This window comes from Jaculus jaculus, chromosome 7 (genome assembly GCF_020740685.1).
Source record: "Jaculus jaculus isolate mJacJac1 chromosome 7, mJacJac1.mat.Y.cur, whole genome shotgun sequence".
In the NCBI taxonomy this organism is placed as follows: domain Eukaryota; kingdom Metazoa; phylum Chordata; class Mammalia; order Rodentia; family Dipodidae; genus Jaculus; species Jaculus jaculus.
This window is the reverse complement of record NC_059108.1, coordinates 18,398,889-18,409,920: the sequence shown is the minus strand read 5'-3', so window position 1 is coordinate 18,409,920 and position 11,032 is coordinate 18,398,889. Positions and strand designations below refer to the sequence as shown.

The 11,032-nt window shown below is 43.5% G+C and overlaps 1 protein-coding gene across 1 annotated transcript; it reads left to right on the top strand.

Moving 5' to 3' along the window:
- The first annotated feature begins 1,723 nt into the window (after window positions 1-1,723).
- Window positions 1,724-10,797, top strand: LOC123462287 (regulatory factor X associated protein). Its single transcript, XM_045155531.1, is given in 5 exon segments — window positions 1,724-2,200; window positions 2,737-2,753; window positions 7,315-7,349; window positions 8,466-8,530; window positions 10,687-10,797. Coding segments are annotated over 5 exon segments (705 nt in total).
- The last annotated feature ends 235 nt before the right edge of the window (window positions 10,798-11,032 follow it).

Sequence of the window (11,032 nt, the reverse complement as noted above, 5' to 3'; positions counted from 1 at the left end):
GCTCTAGGGATGTAACATCTGCTGATGTCTGGCTAAATATATATACTATGTTCACCAAACTGCCCAGTAAGTACTTCTCTTAATGTTCATATCAATGCTACTCTCACTCTTGGTTAGAGAAGCTTCTCTTTTCAGATGGCAGTGACCTTGGGATAACTCAGAAGGCACCATGGTGCTGAGAAGAAATAACAGAGGAGTGCTCAGCACTGAAATATCTCTATCACACCTTCCAAGGCACAGGATCTATTGCGGAAGAGGTGGTGGAAAGAATATAAGATTCAAAGGAAGGGTAGGACTCCTTACAACATAGCATCTCCAGACACAAAATGGCCTGGATATCCATGACCTCCCCAGTACCTGACACTACCTACGCAAGGCCATCATAAAAATAAAAAGGAAGAAAAGATGATGACATCAAAATAAAAGAGAGACTGATTGAGAGAAGGAAGGGGTATGAGGGCCAGTAGAGTTTCAAAAGGGAAAGTGGGGGAAGGGAGGAAATGACCACAATTATTGTCTACAATTATGGAAGTTGTCAATAAAAAAAATAATAAATTAGCCAGGCATAGTGGCGCATGCCTTTAATCCCAGCACTTGGGAGGCAGAGGTAGGAGGATCGCCATGAGTTTGAGGCCACCCAGAGACTACATAATGAATTCCAGGTCAGCCTGAGCTAGAGTAAGACCCTACCTCAAAAAAAAAAAAAGAAAAAAATAATAAGTTAAAAAGTGTTATTTTTTTTTGCAAGAGACTCTGGTGGACCCCCCCCACACACAAATAATTAAAAATGAATGCTTAATTTATAAATAGAACTTTGCCATAAATATGTAGGAGATAAACTATATAGGAACTGAGTAAGGTTAAAGAATGGATTAACCATGGACACGGAGAAGCTGTATGACACAGGGGACTTTGCAAATGTGACCAAGTTAAGGATTCTGAGATGGGGAGATGATCCTGGACCACTGGTGCAGGTCCAGCATCACCATAAGGAACCTGAGAGAGGAAGGGCCACCATCAGAAAGGGTTTTGAAGATTCCGAAAAAGGAAACAGATATGCACCGAGGCACACAGGATTCCCGTAGAAACTGGAAACATGGGGGAATGGACTTGCCATGGACTTTTCTCAGACTGAAGGTAGTCGCGGGGGACATCTTGATTGTTGCCCAGCCAAACTCACTTCGGATTTTGGATGTCACGACTTGAAAAAGATGATGCGTGTGTGCGGGTGTATTTCTTCGAGGGGGGCATAAAAACCCAGTGAGAAAGCACTTTAAAACGTTCAGGTAGAGTGGATTCTGGCAAAGAGTGTCCCTTTGGCAGCTTGAGAAAACGTCCACCGCCGCACACGCACCTGGACCCGCACACGTCCACCGCCGCACACGCATCTGGACCCGCACAGCCCGCCTCTCCGGGCGGGAGCGGCGTGGGGGCGGGGCCGCACATGCGCGGTTCGCCTGGTGCCTCAGCCCCGCTCCTCTGCGGCTGCGCGAGCGGCGACGCTGGGGGCGCGGGCTGCGGGCGCGCAGGCGCAATCGCAGTCGCGCGCGGGCGTCTGTCGGGTGTGGAAGGCGCCCGCCCGCGAGCCCCTCAGGTGCCGACAGGTCGCGGGGTTGCAGGGCCCCGGCCGAGTCCGGGCAGCACGGAGGTGCGGGATGTGGCCTAGGGCGCGGGGGCGGGCGCACCGCATCCGGGGGCTTCGGTCCCGCCCGCGGCCGCCGCCATGGCCCCGGCGCCCGCCTCGCGGTTCACGCTGCTGGTGATGCAGCCGTGCGGAGCCCCGGAGGAGACGGCGGCCGGCGGCGGCCCGAGGCCGGCCCCCGCGCCCTGCCGGCCCGCCGCGTACCCGGCCGAGGCGCCGGGGGATGCCGAGGAGGACGACGAGGCGGAGCTGCTGGACACCTCGGACCCGCCGGGGGGCGGCGAGAGCGCGGCCAGCCTGGAGGAGCTGGACGACGAGGACGCGCACTCGGGCGGCGAGGGCGGCGGGCGGCGGCGGGGCGGCGGCGCGTGCAAGACGTGCACCTACGAGGGCTGCAGCGAGACCACCAGCCAGGTGGCCAAGCAGCGCAAGCCGTGGATGTGCAAGAAGCACCGCAACAAGATGTACAAGGACAAGTACAAGAAGAAGAAGAGCGACCAGGCCCTGAGTTGCGGGGCCTCCGCCGCGGCCAGCAGCGCGGGCAGCGTCAAACTGGAGGTACTGCTCACGGCCCTGGCCTGGGCAGTAGGAGGAGGAGGAGGAGGAGGAAGCCCCACCCTTGCCCGAACCCCCTGTCCAGGCCCTGCCCCCCTACTCCCAAACAGGTTAGGTTGTCTGCTGGACAGTGGAAGGAGGAAACCTGAACCCTTGCCCGAACCGCCTGTCCAGGGTCTGCTCCCCTACTCCCAAACAGGCTAGGTTGTCTGCTGGACAGTGGAAGGAGGAAACCTGAACCCTTGCCCGAACCCCCTCTCCAGGGTCTGCTCCCCTACTCCCAAACAGGCTAGGTTGTCTGCTGGACAGTGGAAGGAGGGAACCCTAATCCTTGCCCGAACCCCCTGTCCAGGGCCCGCTCCCACTCCCAGACAGGCTGGGTTGCCTGGCTGAGCTACTGGCCATCAGTTGGGCATTGCCTTCCCCTACCCAATCTTTATAGGAACTTGCCCCAAGCCTGCACTGTGTCCCATCCTTGTGATAATATGAGCCTTGGAACCCAGGTCAGATGAGGACAATGGACATGAGGCACTGTGGAGGAGGGAACCATCTCCCTGTGGTACATACTCTCTCCCCAGCTTCCCTATTCCTCTGTAGCAGTTTTAGAATCCTGTTCTTCAAACAGTTACCAGTTACCAGTACTCTTTGGTGTCTAGTTCTTGTTTTCACTGTCCCTGTTCAGCACCTACCCGATCCTCACCTTCCTTAGTACCCCTAGAGAAAAGGATGGATTGATGAATGATTGAGAGCAGTTTCAGAGGACTTTGCGATTTCTTGAGCTTGAAATGTACAGGTAGGGCTCTGCAAGTGGAATTCTGCCTTCAGGTCTCCATCCCATCATTTGCTGGCCGTGTGGCCTCATTTAAATTTCCATTTTCCCACTGTTGCCACAGTGTCCAGCAGTAATCCTGAGCCATGGTTGTTATTAGCAGGATACTTCAAGGTGCTTCAAATAAGCAAGTATTTCACCCTATGTATTTTCCCCACATGATTTGTGTGTGTGTGTGTGTGTGTGTAGAGAAAAATTGAAATTTGTTAACAGTAATCCAGAAAATAATGTTTAAAGATGAAATACTATTTGCCGGATGTGATGGCACATGCCTTTAATCACAGCACTGGGATGCAGAGGTAGGTGGATCACTGGGAGTTTGTGGCCATCCTGAGACTACATAGTGAATTCCAGATCAGCCTGGGCTCGAGAATAAGACCCTAACTTGAAAAACAAAACTAACTCAATAAATAGAAATGGAGGGCTGGAGAGATGGTTTAATGGTTAAACACTTGCCTGTGAAGCCTAAGGACCCCAGCTCAAAGCTCGATTCCCCGGGACCCATGTTAGCCACATGCACAAGGGGTGCATGCATCTGGAGTTCATTTGCAGTGAATGGAGGCCCTGGTGTGCCACCCATTCTCTCTCTTCCTCCCTCTTTCTCTGTCTGTTGCTCTCAAATAAATAAATAAAAATAAAAAATATTTTTTTAAAAAAAGAATGGAATTTCAAATGGGAAAGTGTGGGGGTGGGGAGGGAGAGAATTACCATGGGATATATTTTATAATCATGGAAAATGTTAATAAAAATTTTAAAAAATGGAATATCTCCTAGGTTGTGTCCCAAAAGTCTTTAAGTGTTACTGTTTTAGGCTGAACATGAACAGGTGCACCAGTAAGTCAAATTTTAGTCATTGTGCTTGCTTACAGATGTAATATCCTAAATTTGAAATCTCCAGTCACCCACCCATGCCCATTCTAATTCTCTCCCTCTCTATCTGCCTCTTGCTCTCCCTCAAATAATACATATTTTTAAAAAAGGTTAAAAAGAGATACCTGCATACTCATATTTATTGTGGCATTGTGCACAGTACTCATGAAATCAGCATAGCTTATGTCAACAGATGAATAGATAATTCTGTATATATACAGAATGGAATATTATTTAGGCATAAAGGAGAATGTAGTCACATCACTTGTAAGAAAATAAATTGAACTGGAGATGATCACATTAAACAAACAGCCACACTCAATAGGAGAAGTATTACATCTTTATATGTGGAAGTTAGAGGAGAAATGACATGAAAGTAGAAATGTCACTGTTAGGCAAGAGGAAATGTGTGAGGAAAGAGGATAACAAGAATTGAAGCACCTTATATGCATGTATGAAAGTGTCATAACAACTGGAGCTGAACTGAAAACCTCCATATAGACCCGCTGACAGAAAGCTGGAAGAAAACTGTGTTGCATGCATTTCAATGGGAAAGAGAAATAACCAGTGGAAATACTCAACAGTGGACAGTGCATGCCTTAAATTTGGCCACCCAGGCCAAATGAGCCAACAGGTACAATAGTGGCATGTCTGCTATGGGGGAAACCAACTGCTCTAATTGAACTGGAGGCCTGCTCCATGGGAGGTACTAGATGCCTGATACTAGGACAGGGGTAGTCATGAGCCCTAGGGATGCAATGTCTGTTGGTGTCTGGCTAGATGTATATATTATGCTCACCAAACTGCCTGGTAAGCACTTCTCTTAATGTTCATGCCCATGTATTAATGCTACTCTCACTTTTGGTTAGAGAAGCTTCTCTTTACAGATGGCAGTGACCTTGGGATGACTCTGAAGACACCACGGTGCTAAGAAGAGACAGAGGAGTGCTCAGCACTGCAATATCTCTACTACACCTTCCAAGGCTCAGGGTCCATTGCAGAAGAGGTGATGGAAAGAATGTAAGAGCCAAAGGAAGGGTAGGACTTCTTACGTGTTCCTCCAGACACAAAATGGCCTGCATATCCCTGACCTTGCAGTGCCTGACACTGCCTAAGACCATCATAATAGGAGGAAATGATGGTGACATCAAAATAAAAGAGAGACTGATTGAGGGGGGGAGGGGCATGATGGAGTGTAGAGTTGCCATTGGTTATTGTCTATAATTATGGAAGTTGTCAATAAAAAAAAATTTAATGTCCTAATGCAACCCAGTAGGTTGCATAATTAACACAAATAAAAATAAGGTATTCAAAATCTGCATGTCTTACTGCCACAGTAGCAGAGTTGCAATCAGCTTCATGGTACAGGACAAGCACCTGACCAAAAGCAGCTTACAGGAGGAAAGGATTTATTTCAGGCTTGTAAATTCCAGGGGAACACCATTAGCGGAAGGAGCTTGCTCATTTCCATTGATACAACCACCCAGAAACAATGAAAGAGCCAACAAACGTCAAACAGCATGAGCACCCAGAGCTCCATGAACACCCAGAACTCTATACACTCTAGGACGACTCCAAGATCCAGCCCCAGTGACATGCTCCCTTGTAGCAAGGATCTGCCTGCTAGGAGCTCAAGTTGCAAATTCAATTTTAATAATATACACTCAGTCTGTAGAGCCATGCATTCAAACTATCACATTCAAACTACCACACCAACCATAGATAATACCAAGTATACTTAAGAATTGTGCTGTGTAAAGGAACTAGGGGGCTGGAGAGATGGCTTAGCAGTTAAGCGCTTGCCTGCGAAGCCTAAGGACCCCGGTTTGAGGCTCGGTTCCCCAGGTCCCACGTTAGCCAGATGCACAAGGGGGCACACGCGTCTGGAGTTCGTTTGCAGAGGCTGGAAGCCCTGGCACGCCCATTCTCTCTCTCTCTCTGTCTTTCTCTCTGTGTCTGTCGCTCTCAAATAAATTTAAAAAAAAAAAGGAACTAGGTACAAAAAATGATTTTTATATAATTTGTCATTATCATTACCTAAAAGGCAACCAATTGGATTTAGATAAATCCAATTTTTGGCTAGGTGGAAATCACAATGTTTATACATTTCAGTTCAATTTTAGTAATACCACCTAAATGTCAGAGCATTGAAAAACCAAACAGGGCTGGAGAAATGGCTTAATGGTTAAAGTGCTTACCTGCAAAACCTAAGGACCCAGGTTTGATTCCCCAGTACCCATGTAAGCCAGGTGCACAAGGTAGCACATGCACCTGGAGTTCATTTACAGTGGCTAGAGGCCCTGGTGCACCCATTCTCCCCCTCTCTGTCTCTCAAATAAATAAATAATGACTATTTACAGTATTACCCAGTGCTTAGGTGAAAAAAGAAACAATGCCTAAAAGTTGATAAGCTCTTTAGAACAAAAATTCCTTGTGGAACAGGAATTTCAACATTTATGGAAGTTTTTTCTACATGACTCAAAGATACTTCCACACAAACCTCTTGGGTTTTGTGGTATTAACATCCTGGTATAACCAGTGCTCTCTGGGATTGTAAGGATGTAGGGTGTGCTGTCAAGTCAGGTCTAATGGCCCCTGCTTTGTGCACATAAAAAAAAAAATGTTCAGGGCTGGAGAGATGGCTTAGTGGTTAAGCACTTGCCTGTGAAGCCTAAGGACCCCGGTTCAAGGCTCTGTTCCCCAGGACCCACGTTAGCCAGATGCACAAGGAGGCTCATGCATCTGGAGTTCGTTTGCAGTGGCTGGAGGCCCTGGCGTGCCCATTCTCTCTCTCTCTATCTGTCTCTCTCAAATAAATAAATAAAAATAAAAAAAAAAATTTTAAAAAGTGTCCCGATGGGTGTGGTGGCACACACCTTTAAACCCAGCACTGGGAAGGAGGATCATGAATTCAAGGCCACCCTGAGACTACATAGTGAATTCCAGGTCAGCCTGACCTACCGTGAGACCCTAACTCAAAAAAAAAAAAAAAAAAAAAACAGAAACAAAAGTATCCCATAATCAAAGATAACTCTGTGGGGAGGAGAAATTAATTTTTGCTTTCTGTAGGCATTAGAATCCCCCTTTTTAGGGCTGGAGAGATGGCTTAGTGGTTAAGGTACTTGCTTGAAAAGCCAAAGGACCCAGGTTCCATTCCCCAGGACCCATGTAAGCCAGATGCACAAAGTGGTGCATGTGTCTGGAGGTTGTTTGCAGTGGCTAGAGGCCCTTGTGCCCCATTCCCTCTTCCCTCCCCTCCCCCTTCTCTATCTGTATCTTCCTCTCTCAAATACATAAACTTTTTAAAAGAATCCCCTTTTTATCGTTTTTAGCATTTTGAGACCTAAAGCATTTATAGCTAGAAGTTTGCTAAATCCATAATGAAAGCTGTAACCTGATACATTAACAGACAACTCAGAATTTAGTAGATAAAAAGAAAAACGAGCTCAGATAGTATCCTAAAGAAACAGCAACAAGACTAAATAATGTGAGGCATGACTTCATGATAACAGCACTTCATTGTTTCATATTTCTTGAGGAAATGCAGAGAAGATATACAGTACAGCAGCAGAGGACACGCTTTAGCATGGGCAAGGCCTGGATTCAGTCCTCAATAACCTCCTCCCAAGTGTTTTGAGAAGTGTTAAAACAGGTAGAATGTTTCAGTTGACTACAGTTTTGTGACATTGGAGAACATGTTAAATGCTGAAGATTCTGGTAAATGGGCATGAATATATGGTATAAGTGCTTCTGATTTTGTTTGGGTCTTGATGTCTTAGGGTAGGATTACTATGACAGAACTTAACCAGCTTTCTCGACACTGATGGTTTCATACTGGTTTTCTAGACTTTTTAGCCAGTTTGTCACTTTCCTCCTGACTTCCAAATTCTGAAACTATTCTTTTCTTAAGCAGTATTTCTTACTTTTTCTTAGTTGGGCAAGAAATTTATCTGAGTGTCTCAGCAGTAGCAGTGGATAAGATTGCCTCTGAGTTCGTTTATTTCATCTAAAAATCAGGCTGCACTGTGAGCTAGATATGTAGCTCAGAAGCAACTCTTCACCTCTACTCCTGTCTTTAACCCACTATCAGTTTGAGACCCTGCAAGAGACTGAAGAACCCAGGTTGGAAATTCTGGAAGTTTTTTTTTTTTTTTTAATTTTTATTTTTATTTATTTATTTGAGAGTGACAGACAGAGAAAGAGGCAGAGAGAGAATGGGCGCGCCAGGGCTTCCAGCCACTGCAAATGAACCCCAGACGTGTGTGCCCCCTTGTGCATCTGGCTAACATGGGTCCTGGGAATCGAGCCTTGAACCGGGGTCCTTAGGCTTCACAGGCAAGTGTTTAACCGCTAAGCCATCTCTCCAGCCCTGGAAGTTTTACCTATAAAAAACTGCCAGCACCTTGCCTGCAGCTTAGCAAGAGGCTTTCCTAAAGTTTCTAAGGAACTGGGCAAAAGGAGGAGAGACCTGTTGTCATGGAAATGCCTGTCATTGTGAATTATTGTGGTGTGTTAACTGTTCCTCTCATATGCATTTTATTGTTTATCCAGTAAAGTACAGAGAACCAGGAACTACAAGACCTACTCTTTTAGAACAAGTGTTAAATCAGAAAAGATTGCTATGTGCCTGTAAGGTGGTTACAGATATGTTGATGAAAATCACTAGCTATAAATAGAACTATTTAGGTTTTGATGCTGTTAAAAGCTGTTACCTGGCCATTTGCTTGAACTGTACTTATTCACTGATACCCAGGAATCTCATAGATGCTCTGCTCAGACCACAACAGAAAGAATAGCTTTAGACCCGTTCATCCTATTTCTTTGCTGACTAAACTTTGATAGCAAAATTTAAAACAAACTGCATTTTACTAAATTCTAAGGCTTATGAAATAATGCTTGAATGGTATTGAGAAATGATTAAAATATTATTTAGTAAAAGTTCCTATTATAAATCAACAGAGGCTATTAGAGGTCAATAAGGAAAGAGGAAATTATTTGATAAATACTGGCATAATTAGGTAGTGATTTGAGAGAAAAAATAATTCAGCACATCATACTTTATACATCAAAATAAAATTTGGGTAGTCTTAAAAGTATTTTAAATGGAATTTGAACTTTATCTCAAAAATATAAAATATTTTATAGCTTAAAAGACAGGCTTGCGAATAAGATTATAAACTTGACACCAAGAAATGAATGTTGTAGTAAAAAACAGTGACAAAAATAAAACTGTAACATGACATAGGAAAAATATTGGAAAAAGCTTTGACCACAGTATATTACAAAAATATAAAGAGAGCCGGGTGTGGTGGCGCATGCCTTTATTCCCAGTACTTGGGACACAGAGGTAGGAGGATTGCTATGAGTTCAAGGTCACCCTGAGGTTCCATAGTGAATTAATTCCAGGCCAAGAGGCAGGGGCCAGCCTCAGCTAGAGTGAGACCCTAACTTGAAAAACAAAACAAAACAAAATTTCATATATATATATATATATATATATATATATATATATATACACACACATATACATTTATATATGTATACATACATACATACATACATACATACATGTGTGTGTGTGTATAAGCACAAGTACTACTGTTAAATGCTAGCAAGAGATATTTGGTATCTGTAAGATAACATAGAAAATAAGCAAAGTTTCTTTGAAAGATTCCAAACAATGATGTTGAGAATTCTATGAAAAAGAGTCCGTTCTGTTGGTGGTATTCTATGTTGGTATAAGCTTTTAGAAAATAATTGGGCAGCTTTAAAACTGGTTATGTGCCAGGTGTGGTGGCACATGCCTTTAATCCCAGCATTTGGGAGACAGAGGTAGGGGGGATTGTCATGAGTTTGAGGCCACCCTGAGAATACAGAGTGAATTCCAGGTCAGCCTGGGCTAGAGTGGGACCCTACCTCAAAAAACTAAAAACAAAACATAACAAAAAAAAGTGGTCATGCAGTTTAACTCAGACGTAAAACCTAATGTAAAAATATTTGCAGAAAACAAATCCTAAATACAAATTTGAACAGAAGATAATTGCCATAAATTTATTTATCTTAAGTAATAAAATAGTTGAAACAACCTAAATGTATAGTAGTCTCATGACAAGTAGATTATTGTACATTCATTTAGTAGGATGTCAGCAAATCTTGACACATAATTTTAAGAAAAATATTTATAGAAAATGTACATAAAATATATAATAAATCATATTTTAAATCAATATTCAATGGTGCTGTTTATACTATTATCTTTTTCACTTGTTGGAGGCAAATTGCTTTTTCATTGAACATTAATACAAGTATTTTACTATAGTAAAAATATTAATGGTAGGCTATCACATGTATTATAGAAATAAGTACAAAGGCCAAAATTCATTGCTTGTTTTAAAGCAGTTGTGTTCATGTTATTTTTATTGATATATATGTACCTGTATATCCACACATGCACACCTGTGTGTGTGTATACATATATGTAATTTTCTTAAGGACTTAGAATTTATAAACACACACATACACACATACATAACTTGTCAAAAGACTTAAGACTAGTGGGAGAAATTTCATTTTACTCATACCTGTTTTGTTGGTAAGCATGTTATGTTTTCTAGGGACACAATAGAATAATTCCATTATATGAATGTACTCTAATCCCATCCGAACAATGCTTTTGCAGGGTGTAGTAGTGCATGTCTATAATCCCAACATTTGGGAGACTCAGCCCTAGGCCATATAGGAGAGAAGAGAATAATGCTATTAATTTGTTCTTTCCTTTTTTCTCTCTAAGTCATTACTAAGAAGCCCAGAAGTTGTACAGTTTTTACAGAAACAGCAGCAGCTATTAAGTCAACAAGTTTTGGAGCAAAGACAGCAACAGTTTCCAGGAGCACCTGTGTGAGGAAACTTAATCAAGAACTTCTATGTGTTTTTTGTCCATGTTGTAATAGATGAACATATTTTTATGCTAAAGATATGTTGAGTAAGATATGCTGAGAAGCACAGATTGGTGCTGTTGTACACCTGTAATCCCAACACTGGCTGACTGAGGAAGGAGGATTGTGAATTCAAGTTTGTGCCAGCCTGGGCTACATAATGAAAGAGAAAGGGAGCAGGAGACTGGTAGTATATAAACA